Below are 27,260 nucleotides of genomic sequence, written 5' to 3' on the forward strand. Positions count from 1 at the left end.
TAGGAAGGGCATCCAGCGTAAAAACATGTGCCAAATCAAACATGCGGATGATCCGTTGTGGCGACCCCTAATGGGAGAAGCCGAAAGAAAGGAGAGATGCTTATCAACCCTTAACATCTGTAAAGGTACACTTTTTGGAATTCCACCTCATTTTATTTTAATCTGACTAATTAAGTTTTTCTGAGACAGGATTCAGCCTCACTGCGGAATGCTGATTCTGTGCAGCTGCTTCTAAGCCGAATCGGAAAAATTATAAAATTATCAGCTAACAAGTTTCACAACCATGCTAATATAATATATTTGACAAATATACAGGGAATAGGCCACTTTCCAACGGGAACCAAATCTCCACTGAATATTAAACAGCAATAACAACAACAAACCTAAATTAATGTGATGATTCACATGTGTAGGGTTACTTGGCTTACTCCTTACATAACAGTATGGAGCTTGACAATCCCAGAGGAGCCTCTGAGTACAGGCAGTGCAATGCCAAAGTGAGAGGAGCAAGCTGAAATGATATGGCGAACTTATAAAAGATGGCCACTAGTTTGTTCACAGTAGAGCCAAAATCTGTAGGTTTCTACAATAAATGCATGAATGTTTCTTCAAACTTAAAAAGTGCCTCATATGAGATTAACAAAAAGCCACAGCCCTGATCTATTCTCCTCTGGAGGGTTTGTGAAGAGTCTGAGGCTGATAAACCTGATCATTTTCATTGCAGCGATTGGAATCATGGACCAGATGGTTCCTGCAGAGTCCTAAATGCCTCCAATGAATAGTACCACATGGCTGCCTGCCAGGTTCTCCAGTGGGAGAATGGGGTAGATTGAATCAGTTTTTTTTTCCTTCTTTCCCTTCCCGACATGCTGCAGGGAGGCCTTTGTGCACTGCGTTCCAGCTCCTGATTGACACGTAAAACTTTTATCCGCTAGTTGAAAGGTGCTGGAGACAGGATGGAGAACCAGTCGCTAAAGAAAAGTGAGTATGCAATGCTATGTTGCAAACTTAATTAAAATGCAATAATTGAAGCTTGCTGTAACGGGGGCCCATTTTGTTTTGACCTTAGATGCCATAATTGAGATTCCAGACGCAACGGTGCTGTGGTTAAGTGGTTTGCCGTAACAAGGGTGATAGAACCCCTGCCGGGCACATAACTGCATTTCATGATAATTGCTCATGAGTTGTTCGTTATGCTGAAAACTGGACTGACTGAACTAGTAAGTGTCAAAATAATGAGGAAAAAATAGCCACTTTGATATCAGCAATGTGGGTTCTTTTTTTCCGCACACTATGTTTTTTCCCGATGAGCAGATTTACTATACGGAGATCAGAGGCAAATTAATTATGGCTGCACTCGATGTAAAACACATTATGCCATATATTTCGTTTCACAGCGAGGTTAAATGCTCAATTCTCATACTGAGAGCGTTGGTTATCTTCTATAATAGCAACAACAATAATACTTTAGTTTGGGAATTCACGCATTCATTCTAATGTGGTTTTATTGCTATAGTGACAATGTACAAGGTCCAAAAAACGTGAGTACCGTATTTTCCGGACTATAATTTCCGCTACTTTTTTCCCCACTCTTTGAACCCCGCGGCTTAAACAACGAAGCGGCTAATTTATGGATTTTTCCTGGGTTTTTCCCGGTTTCACAAGCTTCAAGCCAAAAAAGCTTTGCGACATAACATTAGACCAATGAAATTGCTAAACGGGTTCAGGTGAACCAATGAAACTCTTTATATTAAATCAGATGCGCTCCCACTGAATCGGGCCGCACCACATCATAAATATGGACGATGTTCCTCTGACGTTTGATCTGCCGCTCACTCGGACTGTCTACAGGAAAGGCGAATCATTCGTCACGCTGAAAACAACCGGGCATGAAAAAATGCACTTCACCTGTGTTCTGAGCTGCACGGCATCGGGAGAAAAGCTTCACCGATGGTGATTTTTAAACGCACGACGATGCCAAAAGAAAAACTCCCGAGAGAAATAGTTGTGAAAGAAAGGAGGAAGACAGTGAACAATGACTTTCTTGGTAGGCTACTGTTTAGATACAAGCCGTGTAACAGTCACCATGTAACAGCCTGTGTAAAGTTTATTAGTTTGAATGTAGCGGCTTATTTATGTTTAAAATAAAAATCTTTGTCAAATTCAGTGGGTGAGGCTTATATTTGGGTGCGCTTAATTGTCCGGAAATTACAGTAATCGAAGAAGTGCGCTGTTGGTGCTCTATAACAGTTTTGTCTTGTTGAAATTTAAAGACAATTCAACTCTCTGAAATAAGGCATTTGTTCCCTTCGAATAGCAGGAAGTTCAAAGAGTAAGCGCAAAAACATTTTTCGTTCAACTCTTAGTCAATACAACACTTCAGGATGTGCTGTGATTCGAAAAGAATCAACTTCGGGTTGGGTAGAATAACTCCACATCATCATTGATTGTTTTTTCCCCAACTGCAACTTTAAGATTCAATATTATTCAAGCATAAATAATACAATAGACTTGGAGGGATGATGAAACAAATGCTTAAACTGTGAAAAACCCATTGGGCAAAACTCATTGGTCGGATATATTTTTTATTTTTTATCTAAGCTTGAAAGCTTAATCAAGAAAGAACTCCAATCAAAAAGACAGATTTATCCTTTTCCCTAGTAATTGACCAAAAGTAGCACTAAAGAAAACTAACACCAATCCCAAAAAGTAATTGTAAATATTCTAGCTGTATATATATAAAAATATATTTTCTTCTTCACTAGTTGTTCAAACATTGTTGAACGGAACTTTATGTGCTAAAGTACATATGCGCTTCCAAGTGACCCGAAGCCACCTTGAAGCTAAAACTAGCTAAACGGAGCCAATCTCGGATCCATCAGTAGCGCAGCTCTATGATGAACGTGCCTGTCAGACGGACCGCCGTGGCCTTGACTCGCTCAGAGAAATGTCACGCGCACAACCTTGTCCCACAAAACGACTCCTCAGAACTGGATAAGGAACAGTTAATGAAAATGCTTACAGAAGTCTTTGAGATACTTGTTGCAAGTTTTGTGTGGTAACTTTTTTTTTCTTCTCAATTATAGGCAAACTTGAAGCTTGAAAAAGCAAAGAAAAAACGGGCATTTCACACAACACTGGTCTCATTCCGCTAGCAAAATGAAACTAGAATTAGAATGGCCAATATGGAATTTTTAAAATGGCATCAAATGCTTTTTCTAAAAGGAAGTGCCCCTGGGAAAACAAGCACAACTGCATTTGTAGCCCGATGTTAATAAAGCGATGTCTTAGCGGATCGTAATGAATGGAAAATCGCACGAGACCCCCCCCCCGGATCATTAGCATATTAAACCCACAGAACTGTTTACATTCAAAGCAGCAGGCTTCGCTGACGGAACAAGTGTATGATGGGTGGATGAATTGACCTTCTCCAGCTTAGGGAAAAGAAAGATTAATACACACTAGTCATGAAGATGAAGTGTGTCGGGGAATATTACACCCTTCATAGCGTTTATTTCGTCAATTTTAACTGGGCTGCGACATTAGAGGTCGGTGTACTAGATGTGCGGGTACTATACATACCCGGAATCAATCCTGAGCTAAATTATAGCCACAGGAGACAGTGCAAGCTATACGCCGTTCCTCCTGAGACCAGGAAAGAAAAGGTTTATGGTGTTTTTTTTTTTTTTTCCTTCTTCTGTGATCTGAAAAGGATTGCAGTAGGTGTGAGCCTGGTCTTCGGTTTCTCTCTGTGCTGTGTTTAGGTGGAAAGAAAACATAGGGAGCGGGAGCATTTTTATTGATTTCTCTCCTTTCATCTTTCACCTGGTCACGTCCGAGTCTCTGCTCGAAAAAAAAAAGAAAGAAAAAAAATTCCTTTTTGAACTTTTTCTTCTTCTCTTTTTATCACTCTGTCTGTGTGTGTGTGTGTGTTTTGTTAAGAAAAATAGTTAGTGAAATTCTCCGTCTCAAGTCTTGAGCTTATCGATGGCTTGCTGGTACACGTTACAGGTGTGTATCACACGCAATGCGATTTTTTCCCCCGAAGTTAATGATTGTTACTGATCCTCTCATGTATTACTCCTCTCAAAAAGTAGTGCTGGGTGAGAATTATAAAATGCTGCTCAGAAGGCACTCAAAACGTTTTTGAAATCCCGCCATATCAAAGGTTTTACAGTTCGATCGCATTTTCATTACAGCGACAGACCAAACAAACTGACATAGCGATATATATATTTTTTTTCTCTGTAAGGTCACATCTAGAGCATGTAGACTTAGATTTTGGCTTTGTTCATGTTTGTTCATGCTTTCTTATTTGTGTTAATGAATATTCAATTTCTAGACTGTGTACGATCAGAAACAAACGATGTACAAATGGTCGCTGAGTTGCGACGGTTCAACTTACAATTTTTCAATCTTACGATGACGAAAGTGATTTGTCGAAATTGTACAAATATTTTCGTGCGGCTGGCAAATGTAGCAGCGTAAGCTCCGCCCTCCACTCGCAAACGGGTGCTCGTCCACGCACCAGCTGCCACGTACATATATACTGTATAGTTTTAACATTATGGCTGAATTATGCCCTCTAATTGATTACATTATTAACTAAGTATATTACCCCATACTAATTAAGTAGGCTAGGCTAGGCCATGTCACGACTTACGATCATTTCAAATTACGATGGTCATCAGATCTCCATTGTAAGTCCTACTTATATTTACATATATATTATACTATATTTATATATATATATATATATATATATATATATATATATATATATATATATATATATATATATATATATATATATATATGTTTATATGTATAAAAAAACATTTTCAGGGCAGTTTCCTGTTAAACTTTGTTTTATTTACATTTTTACTATACGATTCCTTTAGTACCAGTGGGAGAAGATTAAAAATACATTCAACAAATCATATAAAATAACAGAAAATCGTTTCGTTATAATTGGATAAACAATAGAAAGAAATAGTTGTGCACATTATAAAACCTGAGTCATGCAACCCTGTGTGTAGGTTTGTGTGTAATGTACCATTTTGTGGTCTCTGAAAAATTAAATAACATTGATTCTGTTCTGTTTAGAAGCATTTCACGGCCCCCTTGCATATGCGTATGCATGCGTGCGAGTGTGTGAGTGTGTGAGTGTGTGTGTGTGTGTGTGTGTGTGTGTGTGTGTGTGTGTGTGTGTGTGTGTGTGTGTGTGTGTGTGCATTCGAGAGAGAAAATGAGAGAGAACACTGTTTATTATTCATACAGTCTGCTCCATCAGCTGTCAGTGAGGCAGAGACCCTGGGCACCATCACTGTCACTGTGACAAGGCTTCAGAGGGATGATTCCGGCACAGAGGCCATAACATCACAGTCTCCGCCTGCCGCCGAGGTTAAAGGGCACCAACACTGGGTGTCGGCACGGAAACCGCAAACTTTGTATCTGACAGCTAAAAATTTCATAAATACACAAGGGTTCCGGTAGTTGAAACTTCCTCCAGCAGCTTTCTCATAAAGTAGGAATCAGGTCTGAATGTAACTTTTCTTGCGCTGCTCTTGAAATTCAAATATCATATATTAAATATATTAAAGCTGGGACAAATGTCTCCTTAACACACAATATAGCCCAACCCTGCCTGAGAAAACCCCTTTGTTTATGGCAAAATGAGAAGGACAAATATAACATTCAAATAGAAAACCATTCATGTAATTATTATGTTTGAAGCGAAACACAATGACTGACAAAAGCTTTTACTTTTTTTTAAAGACCAATTCTTCCATTCATTTTCCCTTTTATCAGGACCACCATTTGGCAGATATTATTTAGGCACTGAATCTTACTCAGTAGTGCCCTGGGATAAGTTATAAAGCACTTAGAGTCATTCTTCTCTAGAAAATCATTCAGTGATGGTGTGGTGTGAGGTAAAAAAAATTTTATTTTACTACCCAAAAGTTGCGTTTTTATTGCATCACATTCCAAATTGTAAATTATTACAATTGTTGTAATCATACTTTGATTAGAGTTATGTTGAATGTTATGGCCTTCCGGAAATCTTTAGTTTAAAAAGTGTAGACTGAAGACTTCACCCAATCAAGTAAAAAACACTTCAGAACAGAAGCTTTACCACAGGTTTTTTTTTGTCTGCTTTCATCAAGTGTACACCGTACAAGTCTGTGTAAATTGTTACCATAGAAACGCCAACACATCAGAAAGAAAGCATTCAAATGGCGACATCTGCATTGTAGCAGAACTACCGTCGGCGCTGCAAATAAATAAATAATCGACACCTTCTAACCAATCAGAATAGAGAATTCGACAACGGTGTGGTTTAAATATGCAGGAAGATCCGGTCTCTTTCTGTTTGTGTTGTACAGTAACGAGGTACAGATATGTTCGGGGAATTTTTCATTGTATAAACGTTTTTTATTCGCTATAAATTCGCTGCATGGCTGCTTTTACTCTCACTTTTTACTTTTTCCCCCAAACAACTTTGCTTTTAAACCCCTTCTCCTCCTAGTCCAGTTTCATTTCCCAAAAAAAAGGAAAAATACATAACGACATGCACCGAGTGTCGTTTTCTCATCCCTCCAACAACCAATTGATTTCTGAAACCTGAGCTGAGAAGACGACAAAATCCAGCTTCGTTTAGATTTTTTTTTTTACGTTAACGTCTCTGACAGAAAAAAAAATTATTTTTAAACTTAACAAAAAGCCGTGAGAGAAAAAACATCCTCACTGCAAGTGGGAGAGGTTTTGCCTTGTCGGTGTAAACATCAATGGGATGATGAAACACTTTTTGATGAGTCATGCAATGACTTCAACCTTATTTATGTCTGCAACTGGACTTTTATTTCTGGTTTGGTTTTTGTAGTTTTTTTAACAACTATAAAATTAAATGTTTATATCAGGAACATTCTTTGACATAATTTTAAGCCAAACGGTCGTTCTTACCTAGTGATACATTTGCTATATAAAGCCATATGCGTGTGGAGAATTGTGCTCATTCAGCTAAGATGGTGTTAGTAAAGTCAGGTACTGATGTAAAGGGAGGAGGTTTGGGGCGCAGTCAGCGTTTACATTCATCCCAAAAGTGTTCAATAAGGTTAAGGTCAGCGCTCTATTACAGGCCACTCAAGAACTTCAACTTTAACATGTAAAGCATATCCTCCTGAAGCTGGCTTTATGCACAGGGGCATCGTCATGCTGGAAGATGTTTGGCTCTCCAAGTTCAAATGAAGGGAAAATTTCATCCTAAGGCATCCAAAGACCTCATATACAATTCGGTGAGTCTCAATTTGTGGTAACAGTTTCGGGGAACAATCACCATAAAGTGTATGTGTAGATTTAGTTATCACAGTTAAACACACAGTTGAATAGCTCACGCTTTCACAATTTAATGACACAATCTTTCAAAAAAATGTTTGATTAAATGAAATCCGAAGGAAAAATCCTGCACATGTTTACATAGAAACCTGGAACAACCTGTCAGAACATTTCGGTCAGATCTGAGCATTCTAATGTGCTGGGGTTCTAATGTACTTACATGAATGTGAACTTCTCATATTTATTACAAATCTCTAGTGTCCATTGTGAAAGAGGTGCCAATACTTTTACTCAATGTAATTACTGAGCATTTAAAACAATGCTGATAAGGGCATATTTCTGCATACAGCTACAAGTGCATAGGTTTAGTTTTATTAATGTGGCTCTCTGTGTGTGTGTGTGTGTGTGTGTGTGTGTGTGTGTGTGTGTGTGTGTGTGTGTGTGTGTGTGCAACTTAAAAGCAGAAGAGTAAAGCTGTAGTAATATGTCTCCCGGGCTCACAGCAGGAGAAAGAACCGTAGGTATTTACCTGCAGAGCCGAGCAGAGAGAGTGAAAGAGACTACAGGGACAGCTGGGTGAGGCTTTCTGCTCTAACTTAAACACCTTCACACACTGAAGCTTAGTATTGTGTGTGTGTGTGTGTGTGTGTGTGTGTGTGTGTGTGTGTGTGTGTGTGTGTGTGTGTGTGTGTGTGTAGAGTGGGCTACACCAGTCTATTTCTCAGGGTGACAGTGAAATACAGGAAATAAACTAAAGCCAGCACTTCAAATATCCACGTTCAGGACCGATTTGTGTTTCACGTCCGCGTGTTTTTGTGCGCAACACGCTAATCGCTCGCTCGACTGGTGGATTGTTTACGCGTGCGGTAACGGAATGATGGAATGCTTATTTGACAGCTTTTGTGCGTTACGTTTTTTTTACAGCGTCGTTAAATGCACATTGATCGCAGGAAGGAACAAACTGCTGATCGAACAGGCCTCTAATGTGAATTACAATAGCTGATAAACAGCAGCTCGCGCGAAATTACAGCACGAGAGCGACGGGTTCAAACGCCGTAAAATAGCGAAGGTTCGCATGGTCAAATTAACATTTGTAAGTAAGAGCGTGAAAATGTGACCTTGTTCCATTGATTGAACAAAAAGGAAAAAAGCCGCGATCATAGCTACAGCAGGCATTTTCTTTAAAAAATAATAAAATTGCTGACATGATAACGACTTTTCCTTTTGAGCGATTGATGATGCTCATGTTAGTTCTCACTCTCCAGTGTTCTGTATTGTTGAAAGATTTATGATCAAACTCTTGATGTCACCCAAATGAGGATGGGTTCCCATTTTGAGTCTGGTTCCTCTCAAGGTTTCTTCCTCATAACATCTAAGGGAGTATTTTCTTGCCACAGTCGCTACGGCTGCTCATCAGGGATAAATACACATCTTTCACCTTAACTGTTGATTTCTGTAAAGCTGCTTTGAGACAATGTCTGTTGTGAAAAGCGCTATAGAAATAACCTTGACTTGTTAATTATTTTTTTCTACTTGCTACACCATTAGGACCTCCCTAGACATTTTACTTTCCTTCTGATATGCACTTGTACAGGCACTGATATGCACTGATATACACTTCACAAAAACACGTGTGATCTTTTACATTAAGTTTTCTGCACGAACTTCGAAAGAAGATATTTCGATGAACCTGTAGCTGTGAACCTGTAACGTTGAAATTGGCTCTATGCATGTCAAGCTGGCCTTTTTATAACTTCTAGTCAGAGAGAACCTGTATGTCTTTGGATTCGGTAACATGAAATATTCCCTCCACCTTAGCTAGAAAACCCAAACCTGTTTCCCCATGATAATGCCCCAGCACACAAAGCGAGCTGCATGAAGATACGCTTTACATGGTTTGGAATGGAACACCTTGAGTGGGCTGATACAAAACTCTCACCCCATTGAACACCTTTGGGATGAATGTGAACGCTGACTGTGCTTTTCAGGCCTCCTCACCTCACCTACATCACTACCTGACTTTACTAACACCCCATTGTGGCTGAATGAATCTCCAACAATCAGCACAAGTACCCTACAAAATCTAGTGGAACATCTTCCAAGGAGGGAAGAGGTTATTATAACGGCAAATGGAGACGAAATGTGAACGGTGAGATTCAAAAAGAACGTACTAATCCAATCGCCAGGTGTCGATCGATCAAGAATTATAGGAATGCATTTTTTGCTTGTTTTGTATCATCCTGTAATGATGATATACACACCACAGTCTTATGCTTTACTAACAGGCATCAGGGGAACTTGTTCGGATTTAACAGTGTGGCCAGATTAGCACAAATGCAAAGTCTTCAAAGCTATTTGGCTTCATGTTTCCGTCGGCGGACACACAATCACGTGCAACGCAGGCCATTCAAACATTTATCATCTTCCCACACACACCATTTTCACTTCATTTATATTCAAATCCCGCTGCTCACATCGGATTGTGGTTTTTATCTGGACTGCATTTATGATTTCGAAATAAATAAACAGTTGCACACTTTTTTTTTAATACCTTCACACGTGCAATATAGTCCGAATATCATTATTACAAATGAATAATCTAGCCTAAATCTGATTAGGAGTTTGGTAGGCCAGCAGTTTTCACATTATGTCCTCTGAATTGATTTCTGCTTCTTATGTTATATTTGTTTCGTACCCCAGCAGTTTCTTACTGAGATCCAAAACAAACAAAAAAAACACAATACACAAAATCACAAATTCACAAAAGACCATGGGGGCTGGAAGTTTTACAAAACATTGGCATGCAAGAGCCATCTCGCCTCAACGGAAGAACTGCAAGTGTCTGAAATGAGTCCGAAAGTGGCTTTTCTTTTCCTAACATAAAAACAGGCAACTTTGTACTTCGCTATGAATGGTGTTTAAAATTATTTGGCATATCAAGGATCTCACAATACAGCCACCGACGCAAGTACCATAATCTGAATTTAATGACGTTTTCGAGACATTTAGAAAGAACAGTTTGTATATTAAACAGAGATAGTTCTTGTATATATTTGTTCACATTCGATTAAGATTTACAATGTCCTGCACGTCTGATATATGAGAAAATAAACCCAAAGTACAGGTTGAACCTTCAGCTTTTCTGCCTGTTTCAGGTTTCTCTAGCTGCCTCTCTTTTTCTGCGTTTACTGCATCGTCGTATTCCTGTTTTATTAACACGCCTCGCTAAACTAATGGGTTTAAGCCCACAGGGTGACGTGATATGATTTGTTATCCAAGAGCAGTGGGTCCAATCAGACAGTTAAAATGATCCGCTATGGCTTCTGGATGATTTCGGCCATTTTGATCACTTTACTATTATTTTGCAAACTGCCATCACAAAAAAAACAAAACATATATTAATCTTTACAAATAAAAATATTAACAACCCTCACCTCCTCGATGGACGGGGATCAGGTCCAGTTGCATGCCTTGTGCAGAAGTAGATTTTCCACCCTCAAATATTACACATAAAGCATTTCAATCCTCTAGTATCTAACCAAAAGGCCAGATAACCTACTCAGCTCATGATTTATCACTTGAATATCCTTAAGCAAAGAACGAAATACTACTGCTGCTGCTTGAAAACTGTTATTTATTCCTTATTGCGCAAAGCTCTCTACTCACCACTGCCTGAACTTGAACACATTTTTAACAACTTCCTATAGACCATAAGGAGATGGGATAATATTTCCAAGACTGTCATTTAGCTAAAACACTAAATATAGAGTGGAACGGAATAGAGTGGTGCACTGCTCAGTTTTATTGAAACCTTATATATATAGATCAGGCAGGACGCCTTTATGGCATACGGTTTATATAATAATCCGCAGGGCCGGTCTATAAAGCCAATATAAATAACGAAATTAAAGATCTGGGTCATGAATCAGATGTAAACAATATACGAACGATCCACGGTGTTCCCAAGGATTTGACATTTCTCCCCTGCCGGAGAACAAATAAACGTCTATTTTGAGAATGCGGCCACCGGTCTCGTCTGCGGAGAATCAATAAATCGTCGCAGCAGACAAAAAAATGAGATAGGAGTGATGTCAGGGGGAGCGGGATGGGGATACGTGGTATGCAGATCCGGTCCGAAACATGATGAAAACAAGCCCATGAGGACGCCATTCAAACTAATCCACTCCTCCATGGACGACTCTTTCTCTCTCTTTCTTTGTCTCTCTTGCTAATGAGACATGTGACTGGCAGATGGATTACTGGGTGACTTTGTAATCCTTTAATTTCTCTATTTAGGATAATCAATCGCCGCCCGATCGGCCTGCTGCTGGCATCAATCAGTGTAGAGCACTGCAAACTCTGGGGTTGATAATCCTAGCCTTTTGACTTCTTTAAGATAATTACGTTTGCATGTCCTCTGAAAAACTGGGCGGTTCTGTCAAGTAATGGAATACAACCTCTGGTCCGATTGCTTTTTTCCTGCTAAAAAAGTGGAGTAAACGAGTCCAGTAAATACATTGTTACAGAAAAATAATCAGCGACAGATGTTACCCGAATTAGTCAACCCCTAAACCTGATTATAACAAGACTCCCAAAGTGATTTATTTCTCACAAACCACAGTATTTTGTCGTCTATCCATGGATGACAGATTATACTTTTTAATACACTTACAGTTACATTTAAGATTGCGTTAATCCACAGCAGAGAAACTATACTGTGTGTGAAATATGTTGTGGCTCCTTTAAGAGCAGAGCGGCATTTTGGGAATAGCCTGCCGCTGCATTTTTCCGCTATTACTGCATGTGTGCAAGACCAAGGAATATGTCCTTATTATTTTCTGATGCTCATTTCTATCTTTCTTTGACTAACCCGTAACGCTGTTGCCAAGAAAAATACAAAAGCTTTTGGAAACCTGTCTGTGCTTATATGATTTCTGTTGCAACTGGAGTTAGCGAGCTCTCCCTTCACCCAGACTCAACGCGTTACAACAGCGACAGCTGTTACCCGAATTAGTCAACCCATAAACCTGATTATAACAAGACTCCCAAAGTGATTTATTTCTCACAAACCACAGCAATTTGTCATCTATCCATGGATGACAGATTATACTTTTTAATCCACTTACAGTTACATTTAAGATTGCGTTAATCCACAGCAGAGAAACTATACTGTGTGTCGGAGAACTTATCGGTTATTACTAAGCACTGGTACTGGAGTCTGCGTCCATAAATGTCAAATAAACCCCTCCGTGCAGAAATGTTTACATCGAGTTCAGATCAATCCAAGTCAAGAATTGTCTATTTAATACCTGAAACAAGTTATTAAACCTGTATATTATAAAGCTTTGATTATGTGTTGGGAAGATATTTGTAATACATTATTACTATAATAATATATTTAACAATTAATGTATTCATGTTGCAGTCAGAGCCATTCTGTTTTTCCTGATATGAAAATGCAACTGTTGGGAAAGAGAGAGAGAGAGAGAGAGAGAGAGAGAGAGAGAGAGAGAGAGAGAGAGAGAGAGAGAGAACAGCGAGAATTAATCAGAACCTTCTGACCAGCCTGATATAAGAATTCAAAAGCGTTGTACACCGAGGGGAAAAAACAAGGTTACAAGGAATAAATACAACAAACTAACACTTTTTCATCCTTCCATTCAACCACTCCCAGTGTTTAGGAAACATGGGGACCTACTGCATCGTCCCTGGTGGCTGTTTAAGATGGATCTTCTGGTTAAGTAGAGCGAAGGCTTTGGAAAAAGATGTAATTAAAACTGGGCCTGGGGGCTCGAGACGAGTGTAGACTGTCAGGTTAGACTTATAAACACAACATCAACATGTAAGTAGAAATAGAAATAAGTCTAATTGGTGACTACATTTGGCCACACAGAGAGCTCGAGGCATGAGCTTGGGTTCGGTTCTTGAGGGATCTCTCTGGGTTATCTGGCCTGGTCCAATCCTCTACTCAATGTTTACCCATGACTGTGCACCTCTGCATAACTCCAACATTGTCAACAAGTATGCAGATGACACAGCTGTGGTCTGCCAGACCAGCAACAACGAAGAATCGGCCTACAGGGAAGAGATCCAAAGCCTGACAGCATGGTGTGTGACCAACAGCCTGGCCCTGAATGCCATGAAGAATTTAGAGCTCATTATGGACTTTCGAAAATCTAACAGCAGGAGACACTCCCCAGTCTACATAAATGGAACTGAAGTAGAGAGGGTCTCAAGTTCACATCTCTGAGGATCTGTCATAGCACCAGAACACTTTAGCTCTAGTTAGGAAGGCACAACAGCACCTGTACTTCTTGAGGAGTCTTTAGAAAGCTTATCTGTCCCCAGGGATTCTAACGTTTTCTTTACCGCTGCATCATTGAGAGCATCATGAACAACTCCATCACTGTATGGTACGGAGGCTCCACTGGGTGTGAAAGTAAAGACCTGCAAACGTTGCTGTTTGCAAGCTGGAGGCACTCAATTGTACAGGACGATGCAGTATAATACAATTTTGCATTCACTTGAAAATCCAAACATGTTCCAGCATAGCAATGACCCCTTGCACAAAGTGAGCTCCATAAAGATCTGGTTTACATGCTTTGGAGAGGAAGATCTTGAGTGGCCTGCTATAGAGCTCTAAACTCATCCCTATTAAACACCTTTGGGATGAATGTGGAAGCTGACTGCACCCCAAACCTCCTCACCTACATTAGTACTTGCCTTTCGTAATACCATTGTGGCTGATGAACTCAAATATCCGTAAGCACACTTCAAAATCTAGTGAAACATCTTCTCAGAAAAGTGGAGGAAATGATAAGAGCAAATTGGGACTAAATGTGGAATGTGATGCTCAAAATTCACCTACCATCCTTTTGACCAGGTGACCCAATACTTTTGGAAATAATATACAGTATATATATATGTACTTAGTGTACTTTCTTTTCATTTTTTGCACAATTTTATTTACTTATAGTACTTTCTCAACAGTGTCTGCACATTTTTTAACAGCCATAACTTTGTTTTTATTTGCTGTACATATATTTACATATTTATCTGCACTTGTCAATTTGCACAATCGCTACTATTTGCACCTCTGGTAAATGCTACACTGCATTTTGTTCCTGTGTACCTGTACTATGCAATGACAATAAAGGTCTGTCTGTCTGTCTGTCTGTCTGTCTGTCTGTCTGTCTGTCTGTCTGTCTGTCTGTCTGTCTGTCTGTCTATCTATCTATCTATCTATCTATCTATCTATCTATCTATCTATCTATCTATCTATCTATCTATCTATCTATCTAGCCATTGTTCTTGGGATATTATTCAGACTACAATTCAAAACTTACTTTATGAACTAATCATTTCTGTACATTTGACACAAAGTAAATGTTTATATGGAATCTTGGCTACAGATGCACAGCGACGATCATGTTTGCAGGTGAACATTGTACTTCTACACCGAGGTAGACCGAGGCATCACAGATATTAACCTCTCATAAAAAATTCACGCCACTAGTTTTTTTCCCAGAGACATTCAAATTTGTTCTTCCTGAGACGTTATAGAACAGCCTGTCCCTGGCAAGAACAAACAGCACCAACGCTTCCACTGAGGAAATGTTCGCCTTTAATACATGGTTACTGAGAGCCAAGACCTCAGATATGTCTCGAATTCAGCCTACATTTTGATAAAACACTTCTCTGCGAAAATGGAAAAGGGGCAAAGAGTCAAAATGCACACATGGATGAGGAAAAGCTCACTGCACTTCAAAAGCTTATCATGAATATAGATTTTTGATGGCCTTGACTGCATCAAAAAAATATATATATTAGGTCAATCTTAGTTTTTTATTAGGCTTTCGCACAGTGACAGTTTTATTTCCAGGTATACTTTAGAATATACAGCCATCCTAAAAATTCCCGGGGAATCGCCAAGTTGGTTCGGGAAGACTTACGTTTGCTCATTAAGTGACTTTTGACAGGAGTTACACAGGAGATATAAAACATCAATATAGTGTGTGCTACAGTAGAATACACCCAAACCATCAGAAAACACAGTCGCAAGGAACCACACTGTAGCGCATTTATATTCTGCTCAACACTGACAGGTGCTCAATTGGATCGCATTATCTTCTGATGTGAAAGAATTTCATAGGTGGTCTACAATGGAGAAGCCAAATGGGGAACAGATGTCTTTTCCTCATCTGCAAAACCCTAGAAGGCAAAGAAAATTCAATCACAAAACGTTTTTTCCTTCTTTAGAGATGTACCAGGCCACTGTAAGAACACAAGGAAAGAAATCTAGTAGGAATGTCTGACCAACGCAGTTGCAATCCTGTCCCCTTAGTGCCCACTGGCTCACAAAATTGAGGCTTTTGAAATCATAGGTCAGAGTTCACGTAGATACATTTTGGCACTACGGAAAGCCAGTAGGTTTTACATCATGCATGCTTTCCACTTGACTTATACTCAGGTCTGGTATGACTGTTAGCTGAAAAAAAAATTAACTCAATTGTATTTGTACAACTACTGTAACTGTACTGTACTGTAACTAGTGTAATCACAAACGCTGGTACTCATGATATTTCTCACTTCCTGGTTTTTGTAATGTTTTCATAATTTATAATCACACTCTCGGTGTCATTTATACGAGGATGGGTTCCCTTTTGAGCCTGGTTCCTCTTAAGGTTGCTCATCGAGGACCATTTGAAATAAAAGTAAATTTTCTTCTATAATTCCTACATTCTGTTAAGATGCTTTGAGACAATGTCTACTGTGAAAAACGTTTTTCATATTCTACTGTTTTTCTGGAATGGCTAATAATGAATTCAATCCAAGGACTATATTTCAAATCCTAGCATAAAAGGTATATGATACATGACTGGGGAATGTCGCCTGCATGTAGATTCGTTATAGTTGCAGCTACGGCAACAGTTCCACAGAGATAACTGCAGAAAGAAGTGCTAAGTCAGCTGGAATGATTGTGGTGTTATAACATTTCACCTGGACACTTCCTCGGAAAAGCTTAATATTTTCTACTATTTGAGATAAATGGTCAAGGGATAATCGCTAAAACACCTGTATCAGGCAGACTCTTGTAGCCCACCCCTTTACCCTCTGAACTGCATGTGATCCAACGAGACATTGTACATATTATTAGTTCAACTGAATCAAGAGTTCATTACTGTGTTGTCTATTTCAGCAAATCTCACTGTTTCTATGGTTAAAAAAAAACCTGGGTATTATGGCAAACATCACACAGCCAAAGGAAATAATATTTAAGAGCACATGAGCTACATCTCCAGTCTTGATCATCAATGAAAACTCTCTGATCAGGGTGCATTATGGCAATGCTTTGCTAACCAGCTTGTTAGCATTTGCACATCTTTTAAAGGTCGTAGCCCACCAAAGGAAAGACCCTTTAACAACAATTTGCTTTTCAACATGAAGACAAACACAAAAATGCACCCTTCTTCTTCTAAAGTCTCTTGAGGTGAAAAAAAAAAAAACTCTTAACCCTGTTGTATTGGTGCATGCCAGGAAAATAGAGCTGCCAGGAGTGTCATTTTAATGAGCAATGCCAACAAGGGGCTCAGTCCAAACGAGGCGATGCTGTACATGGAGATGTGCTGGATAATGAGGCTGTTCTCTGGCACTAGGTGCAGTAGGATGGGATGGAAACACAGAGCGGAGAGTGGAAGAAAAGGCGAGGGGGAACAGAAGGTCCTTCTTATCGGTTGTTTCTTCGCACAAGTGGGATCTTGTTTCTGTCGTCGTAGAAAGGGAACAAAGTCACGCTCTCTGGTGAAACCCGGGCGACTTTACTTTCAAGTATTAGACCGAGTCGGGCCGAGGAGGAACACAGCAAGAGAGAATTTGAAATTTAACGACATCTAAAAAAAAGTCTAGGAGATGCAGTCGCTTTGTTGAAAATAATACAAAAATGAACCCTATATAACCTCAAGCCAATATGGCTGTAAACGTTTTCCCCATTGTATTAATGGCTAAGGTTACTGACTTCTAAACACGGTTTTGTCTCACAAGTGGGACCTTGTTTTTGCTCTTGGAGAATGTGATGCTCTTCGGTGGAGCAAAAGTGGTTTTGCTTCAAATGAAGCAACGAGTATGAGTCACGAAGAACAGAGTGAATAAGTCATAGAAAAAAAAAGTCAAAAACATCTAACCAGAAATCCTGTGGTGTGGATTTTACACCTAGGGACGCACTGACAAGATTTATTTTTTTTCCTGACTGGATACGTGTACTAGTATATAACTTTTTTTTATTGTTAATACCGTTGATAAGCCTTTTTGTTGTGGAGTGGGGAATAGTGCGTAAATTCTAAAAACTTTGGATCGTTTTAAATGATTAAAAATGTGTCTTATTATCTTGACTCTTCAAAGCAAGTCTGAAAATGAGTACCGTGATTTCCGGACTATAAAGCGCACCCATATATAAGCCGGACCCACTGAACTTGCTTCAACGGTTTAATCAGTAATATAACGCAATCTAGTAAAGATCTGAACAGCAGACCAGTGTAAAATTGCTTAGATGTTACATAAACCTATAATATACTCACTCAGACGTCGCAGAAAATTTAATTTCTTTCTGTTATTTTTCCGACTTGCTCTTTTAACGTATGTAAATTTGCTGCCTCCTTTTGTCTGTGCAGTACATTTTGAAAACATGGTGTCAAAAAATACGTCTGCTACGTAATGTAAATGTAAAACACGCCATTGTACGACTGTACATACTATAGTACCCACTGTGTCAGAATCTCTTGGACAATAGACATGTCAAGGACAATAGAGGCTGATTTTCCAAGTAGGACCTACTGAGCCATTTTTTCCACCTAGCTACTTGTTGCTGTTGTGTGCTGCTAGAAACGAACTCCTTCTTTTCTCTCGATTGTTTCAGCATGTTATTGGTACTCCAAACAAAAAACAAAGAAAATTCAAGCACTTCCAATCAGTCGAGATTGTAAACGCTCTTCGCCTCGAATTAAAGACTACAAACGTTGAACTTCGTTCCCGAGTGCCGCCGAGCAGCTATCAAGAGGTTAAGGTGCGAAATGCATCACTGATGTTCTCCTGAATGGGTTCTGACAGTAGCCTTTAAGAGCTCCTCTCCAGGAGGAGGAAGTGCCGTTCAGAATCAATTTGTCCTAAAGTGACTATCAGTGTATATCTTCCTCCGTCTTTCTCTCTCTCGCTCTCTTTTAAACTCCGAAGAGTGTGATCCGGCTCGGCGTACAAGGTGAAGCTTTACGCGCCGGGGTGTGCAGTCGCAGGAATATCAGTTTTTCATGGCTTATCGCTACTCAGCGGGACTCGGCAATCGGAAGATACCCACGCATCAGTGCTCAGCATGTATCTGGTGAAACATCCGATACATTACGTGTCGGACTGTCATCACGAAGATAGCAGGTGTGCTATCAGGATGGCGAGTGGATTTAAGAAGCAAAACCAACCTAATGCAGCTACAGGTGGTGCTACCGAGTACGAGTTACACCTGCTGGGTAACGAATACGGTTTGCTTCACTGAGGTAATAATGCGCATATTTATAGCGGTTTACTTACGGTGCTTAAATTAGTTAGGTTTTCTTCCTACCAACAAAATAAGGCACATTTCTGGGACAATAGACAACAGGAGAGAAAAAAAAAAGACTACAGTCTTAAATAGACACAATACTGAAGCGAATTTAATTGGGATATAGCACAGAACCTGGGAAAAGATTGTGCTGCATCGACTAAGAGTGACCTGGGAACGCATATTCCTCGAATATCTCGAATAATTCGAGAACGAAAAAGCATTAAGGCAAATACTTTAAGTTCACTCTGTTTTACTACATACGGAGCACTAGTGTTTCCTCACGGACCATTATTACTGACGCACCACCCTCTTAACTATGTTAACTAGGTCTCATTTTCTAAACTGTTCGATGTGCGTGTGTTGCCAGTTGCAGTTTAATTACGGATGTGCGCTTTCTCCCACCGGGTGTTTTGGTTTTTATTAATCAAAACTTTTGCGTGGAAAGTGGCGTACGCACAAAACCAGGCTGAAAACGGAACAGAGCGTTTCCAAAGTTTGCGACCACGTACAGTGCGTTTATCTATTTCAAAGTCATTTCAAATTGATTTTAGACTTTTGATTTTATCAAAAGAATCATAGATAAATTAAATTTTATCTATGATTCTTTTCATTTCTATATTTGTATTTGAATTTTGATGTATTATGGCAATTAAATGCACTAAATGGGTTTAGTTTTTCACAGATATTGTTGTAGGCAATTTCAGCAATATAATTGTACATTTTTTTTTAAAGAAAACGAACGTTCATTTTAAGAGACCCGTCTTATTTTCTCTTGTATATTTAGTGTTGTTCTTTAATGAAGAAAAAGTCGATGGACTACTCGTTGAATAAAATAATCGATAGCAGCAGCTCTTCTTTAGATATCTTTGGACAGACTGTTTTTATCACCATATGTTATATAACACGGATGTGAAAAGTGTTGGGAGCTGAAATTTTTATTTAAAAAATTAAAAAAATTATAAAATTTGAAGTAGCAGATAAAATATCTGAATCAGATAAATCAGTGGCAAAGCAAGCGCTAACATTAGCACATTGGCATCCAGCACCAGAGACACAACCCGAGAATATATTACACAAATGAAGGTCAACAGCTTGACAGGAATAGTGACGAGTCATTTCCAATTCTGTCCACATGGCTCAGCTCGGTCTCACGTCCAAATCCTGTCTTTTACACATATGGTGGCTAATTAGCTCGACCGTACATGCCCCAAGAAAAAAAAAAAAAAAAAACGTTGTTTACGATTTCATGTTGCAAAATACATATGAAGAATGGAATCCCTGAGAAGCTTTTGTGACTCATACAAACCTGAAATGGAAAAAACATATGGAAGAATGAAAGCGAGAAAAAAAAAAGAGAATAAGCTCACAGGTTTTCAGCCTGTTTCCTTGCTCACACGCCACCTGGCCCATTACTCTCCCCTGTGACGCTTCTGGGTTATGCAGCATTATTATCATCACAAAATCGGTGATGACCCCTTTCTCCTCTTAGCTCTGTTCGCCCAAAAAATATCACAAGCTCCTCCGTATTAATCAAAAAACGAAGTTTGCAGCACCACAGCCTTAAACGACGCTGTTGGATTTATGGCCGTCTTTGTGACAGGACAGCATGGCGATATCTGACACCTAAACTCAACGCATTGCTTGTGTTGAATAAAGAGAATGTTTGAGATCGTGGCCACGAGCTCGAAGCGATTTATTACGGCTGTGGCCAAATATCCAGGTCCATAAATCCGCAAACAAAATAATTGATTATTCGGTATTCAAAAAGTCTACTGCGCCTAAACCATCACGCCTCTCATTTAATGTCTGGAACATATTCCATCAAAACTATTGAACCTGGAATCAATGGTGGCACCAGCAACGTTCACGGAGAAGCAAAGTCTCGTCCTTGACGGCAAATTCTTCTAAACATATGACTCATCCGTGAGAAGTAACTATCATCATCCCTGCAGAACACTGACTATAGATTCAGCTTTAAATTTTAATCAGTTCTGCTAATTTCTCAAAGACTGGATTTAGATTATAGAGCGTACCAATAAAATTAGCCTGAAATGGCTTTGCCGTTGCCCAACTGTATGCATGGCTAGGAAATTAGAGTGGGAAAAAAAAGTCATTTTTGCTGCTTCCATGGTTCTGCTCCACTTGTCACTGTAAAGAGAAGCGACACTGCAAATCAATACAAATTCCATCTGAGTGATCACCTTTACCCTACAATGAAATGGCTCTATTCTGACGGACGTGGTCTCTTCCAGGACGACCTCGTCTCCGATCGCAAGACACGATGGCTTAGTGGATGATTTCATGAGGATATGTGTACAATCTATGGCTTTGGCAATCACCAGAGCAATACAGCAGGGACATTTCAATTCTAAAGGAACACAGAGGAAGATTCTGGAAAACGGTGTTCCAAAGACATGCCGAATATGCGCCAAAATGCATTTGAGCGTTTCTGTTCAGCTCATGGTTGCCAAAAACCTTACAAAGATACAGAGTAACGGTACTAATTGTTGAATTTGATCTGCATTAGAAAAAAAAAAAAAAAAAAAAAAGAATGACAAAAGGAATGTTGGTCCAGGGAGCAAAGAGACACAATACATTTCCAATAACATCATATGCAGCTCCATTAAAAGTATTAAACTGTAGTGGACACAAATCAGGCAACCTGGCTTTCTGATTTGAGCCAAATGTTCACTTGAAGCAGCATGGCACACACTTTCATTCATCCTCATTTTAGCATCCATTGATTGATACAATATAATATGCTAATAATATCTGGACAGCATCATGAGTCATACTGTACAAAGGGCACTAATCCAGTGAGATTTTCACTACACGCTGATAAACATTTCCAACCGTAAGCATTTAATGAAGTGAATTAACTGAATTATTGTGTCTTATTTATCAATCTTTTAGTGAACTTACTTGTGTGCAAATATTTCACGACAGCAAACCAGTCCAACCAGAACCAAACGTTATACTGGTCTCGAAAAGAGCTGAAAGCATCACAATATACACCAAATAATAAGAAATGTGTCTCCTAATACTGGTATGTGTGAAACCTCCCAGTAATGCAGCTCAGCCAACGCATCGTGTCGGCTTCCACAGACACACACAATTCTGTCTTCATTTAATGAATACAGACAGACAGACAGACAGACAGACAGACAGACAGACAGACAGACAGACAGACAGACAGACAGACAGACAGATACAAGTAATCCCTGACTAGATTCAAAGAAAGGTGATCAGTATGGGGTAATATACTATCATTTGTAATAAAAAACTTTCTCCCATTAGGGGTCGCCACAGCGGACCATCCGCATGTTTGATTTGGCACATGTTTTTACGCTGGATGCCCTTCCCAACGCAACCCTACCCATTTATCCGGGCTTGAGACCGGCACTAAGGCTTGTGCAACCCTAATGGCTGTGGTTGGTTCCCTGACCGGGGATCGAACCTGGGCCGCAGTGGTGAGAGCGCCACATCCTAACCACTAGACCACCGGGGAACCCTATACTGTCATTTGTAAAATATTGAACAAATTACAGTACATGTTTTAGCAAAACAGACATCCTATGTCTGGAGGAACGATACAGAAAGTCTTTTCTCATTGCTGCTATTAGACTTTACAATTAAAGCTGCTCCCAGTGAACCAGTCACCAAACAATAACAATAAAAAAATAAAATAATAACAATAACAAAGTATCTTAAACAACTACTTAGTCGTGGCCTCTTTTTTCTTATTTGTGTTTATACATTGTGTTGTGTACATACTCTATACTATAGTATGTCTCCATTCTTTTATATATTTGCATTTCTTTGCTGCTGTAACAGAGAAATCTCCCCACTGTGGGACGAATAAAGGTATATCTTATCTCGAAACAGTGCAATTTACAGTATTATACTGTATAAATGATACAGTCGAGATGTCTGTTTGCCTGCCACGCGTAACTTAGGACGTTTTTACATTTTTGGCGTATCGCTATCGTCATTGCACGATTGAAAAATCCTGAGGTTGAACCGTCATAACACGGGGTGGGGGTGGGGGACCATTTGTATTATATCTCAGGAGCTCTTGTAGGAACTGAGCTGGAATTTCATAGAGAACACATCCGTAACGCTAATGCCCCAGTGAACAATTTAGGAATGAATTTGCGTGAGGCCCGTTGAGCAGACGTTCAGAGAAGCTGACAATCACTGAAGCTTTTGCTGTGTTTAATATTTACGTTCATTAATTCTCTATTTAGTCTCAGTGAAAAGGAGGCAGAGGAACGGAGCGACTGCATTCCACTCATAACGCATAACACAGGGCGAAACGAGCAGAGAGAGAGGAACGAAGGAGGGAGATTCACTAGCAAAGATACACAGCAGGAGATGAGCGGAAGATTTAATTTTCCAGACTATAGGCGGCCACGCTGCTCAACCGCTCATTTAATGTGGATTAGACTTTTTTTTCGTGGAGCCTCGTTTGGCCAGATACTGTAATAAAAGGAGAATTATACTTGCGTTAATTGTAAACAGTGCGAAAGCTTGACTTTATTGGACGGTTTATGAGAGCGCGGGCCGAACGATTTTGCGTCTGCCTTCGAAAAAATGAATGTGCACCTTTTATATGAACGTGTGGAATCTTCAGCTGAGGGTTTTGTCAGCCCTGCCGGAGAAATGGCTCTGTTTATGAACAACATATGCACATTATGCAGCGTGCTCAAAGTGAATGATTTCACAATAGCTTTAAATGGATGCCGGTGCAAGGCAGAGAGCGAGTGAGAGAGAAAAAGAGAGTGAGAGAGAGAGAAGCGGAAAGAGAAAAGGCATCCGTGTGTGAAAAAAAAAAAAAAAGACCTGTTGCAGAAAGCACTGTGGGCAAAACCAAAGAACACCCACACGAGCACGCCTGACTCATTAAACACACTGCACGGCTCTTACCTTTGACAATGCTTTGGCCCTGCAGCTGCTCCCGGGGGATAAACACGGTGTAGAAGTTCTGGGAGAATCCGGGTCTGCATGGATCCGTGGTCGGACCTCCAGCACTCCCCTGGGGAAATGGATAAGAAAAAGGGGGGGGGGGGAAAGCCACCATGAACACCTTCATGTGTATTTACATATATATGCGTCGACTATTTATTCAGCGATGCTTCAGTCCTTAGGTCTGCTTCATCTGCATCAACTGATCCGTTTCCACAGCATCATGAGCGTACAAACTCACTGCCAGGCTGAATTTCTGCTGTCATTTCTACAGGTGCAATGCAATCCAGTCCAAGCTTCACCATCTCCACTGGATTTGTCATTAATGTGACACTGAATGTCAGAAGATGTTGAGTGAGAAGTTTTTAGGGGGTTTTTCCTGATGCTTGAAATTGGGATCTTTACATCTAAATGACGCATAAGAATAATGAAAATGTAACACAACAACATAGCCAATGAGCTTATCTACATAGGGTGGGCTTTTCCTTTATTACAAAAGTGTCTCACTTCCTTTCTACAGTCTATCAGATAGTCATGTAACAGTGATCTCTAATTAACCAAGACACAGTTCTGTGCACCCAGATAATTGTTTTAATACGTTCGAATGGTGCCGGCATTTTCTGAATGGATTTTCATATCGGAAAGATTACACCTGATAAATCATGTGCAAAAAAAAAAAAAAAAAAGTAACTGTCTTCTCTCTCTCTTTTTTTTTTTTTTTAATCTCACTGGCATTTATGACAGATTGTCACATGAAACGTCCAAGAACGTAGTCTAATCGCCGAATCACGTGCCTACAGACTGAGATACAGCCTTGTCAGCGCTATCACCGGCGTCTGCTATAAAACCGCGAGAAACTACGATGATCTTTAAAGAGGCAGCCTTGCTGGAGACGCTGCCAACGCCGGCGCAACAATGCGTGCGTAAGCAGAGCAATTGAAGGCCAGGAAAGGAATGCACTCGTGGCACGGAGCCATAATTGGGCACCTTGCTGCTGGTGCAAATCCCTCTTCAGGAACATTAACAGATGTTCCTTTGTGTTGGACGAGCGACACTGGCAAGCAAGGATCCGAGTGAAGCAAATCAGCATGTCTTGAAATTCAAATCAAATATCCTCTCAGAAATGAGGATAGCATTAGGTACCTTATCACTGGGGATGGCAAGATGGAAAAAAAAAAAGCTTAATCATACTTTTAAATGAATAAAGCAGCCAGGAAAGTTACAGTTACATGTTTCACAGTCATCTATTTCAGGACAGGGTGTGTGGGTGTGTGCCTGTTCCTGCACACACTCGTGTGTGAACCCGACAACTGTCACTGTGTGTTATTCGACACAGATCACCTCTGAAAAACGAAGCCACGGATAAACCACATCTAACTCGAGGAACCGTTCAATCAACCCATCAATCGACCCGATCCAGCAAAGCTCTCAGTCTCGTTCCTATTTACAAGAGCACAGAATAATAGGGAATAAAAAGACCCTGTGACTGTGACTATACCACCCACCATGAATCTGCACACACTTCTGGGTGCTGCATCTTTCCAAACGACCTGAATCCAAATGCATGCAACATTTTGTTCAACACATTGCTGAACTAGGAGTGCATTAGTGCTGTGCTTGCATTTTGCAAAATATAGCTCTTTTTCATTTAGATAAACATCCTAAACATTTTTTGCAATCAGGGACCACTAAAGAGATGCATAACACGCAGGCGAGGAAAAAGAAACCAACATTATTTGATTGCTTTCCAATCCGTGCACCGAACTAAGAGCATCCACGGCATGCCGAGAGCGCGCGCGCATCGCCGCATCCTCTGCGCTGGAGGAAAAAAAAAAAGTGCTGGAACATCGCATCCCTGTACTGCAGCTCCACTACACACACGCACGCGCGCGCGCGCGCTCGCGCACAGACGGATTATGCTTATGTTTGTTTTAACGGCACGCGCATCTGTGACATACAAAACTAGTTTAGTCACGTGCAGGGAAGAAGCGCCGGATGCACACACAAATAACAAATAAAACACAAATCAAACTCGAGGAAAGGCTGTGATGAAGTGCTCGAGCGCGCACCTGAACTTCACTAGTGTGATTGCATTCAGTCTTACCAGTGAGCTTTTCAGCACTAAAGCGCACGCCAGAGGAAGAACAAAGCCGACTTTCATTTTCGGCTCCGACTCAAGCAGTTCCTCTCTGAGCTCCGGTAATTCCTCCGTGAAGCTTTTGGGATGGAAATGGACTGAGACTCGTGCGCTGGTTCGCCTCGCGTCCCGACTGCAGGTGGAGTAACGGAAAGGCGCTGTTCAACTCAGCATCACCGCGACATCACCCCTCCTACTGAAGAGCGCACATGGGCAAGAGGGATGTGGAAAGCCAAAAAGGACACAAAGCCTTTACACGGGGAGTATGGAGTAGGACCATCTTCTGAGCGTTTGGAGAACCTGAGCAGCTTCCGCATATCTGCACTGCCTACGAATGCAGGAGTGAACAGAACGGATTGTCTTGGATAAATGAATCCTTCATTTATTATAATGGTTGGATGAGGAATTTTTGCATGGCGTACTTAGACCAAAACCAAGGGTTTTCATTCTTGAATCATAAGGTCAACAAGATCTTCCAAAACAGCAGGAGGCTTTCGCTCACTTTGGTCTGCCCTAAACTTTTAATTTTGACTCCGATAGGCTGGTATTAAAGCCTGAAGCCCCTTAGTTCCTTTTTCCCGTTGAGCTCGGAGAACCCTGGTACACACTATACACTGCCCACTCTCTACAAATGAAAAGTGAACAGAATAAATTAGATAAATTAATCTCTCATTTATTACAAGGGATGGATGAGGAAGGCTGGTTTGTGTGGTCAGATCCAACAGACGAGCTCCTAAAGCTCAAATTGTTAAAAAGGTAAATGCTGTTAATGCTCGAGGTCAGGACAGTTTTGGCAGCAAAAGGGGAACCAACAAAATATTAAGCAGGTGGTCATAATGTTACGCCTGATCAGTGGCCATAAAAATACGCCTGGTTGCTGTATATGTCCTATAGTCTGGTATAAAAGCCTGCATGTCCGCTGGTCCATTTGCAGTTGGAACCGGAGAACCCTGGTATACACTTTATGCCCAAAAGATTGTGGGCACCTCATCATCAAGCCTGTATGTTGACTTTCCTGATAGTGATGCTCCAAATAATGATATAGGATGCCATTATGTGCTACAACATTGAAACTAAGAGGCACAATCCAGCATGAAAATGACTCTCAACCCTAGTAAACAATCATTCAGATGAATCGAAATGCCAACTACATAATACCTGTCTAGTAGAAAGCCTAATCAGAAAAGTGGAAACAAACAATACAGTGTATTTTAATCACTGTTCAGGAAATACAGC

General features: G+C 40.2%; 1 protein-coding gene across 8 annotated transcripts in view; it reads right to left on the bottom strand.

Annotated features, from left to right (window-relative positions):
• Positions 1–27,260, bottom strand: part of cdh4 (cadherin 4, type 1, R-cadherin (retinal)) — a 490,519-nt gene that overhangs the window by 177,810 nt on the left and 285,449 nt on the right. For 6 of the 8 annotated variants that reach the window (XM_083534056.1, XM_083534054.1, XM_083534053.1 and 3 more), the window contains one exon: positions 23,849–23,957. In XM_083534056.1, the coding sequence (XP_083390182.1) occupies positions 23,849–23,957 (109 nt within the window). Of the gene's footprint in view, positions 1–23,848; positions 23,958–25,991; positions 26,281–27,260 lie in introns of those variants that run through there. The other 2 variants (XM_083534058.1, XM_083534060.1) reach the window with 2 other exon arrangements.

The sequence above is a fragment of the Silurus aristotelis genome (assembly GCF_946808225.1).
Source record: "Silurus aristotelis genome assembly, chromosome: 28".
Taxonomy (NCBI): Eukaryota; Metazoa; Chordata; class Actinopteri; order Siluriformes; family Siluridae; genus Silurus; species Silurus aristotelis.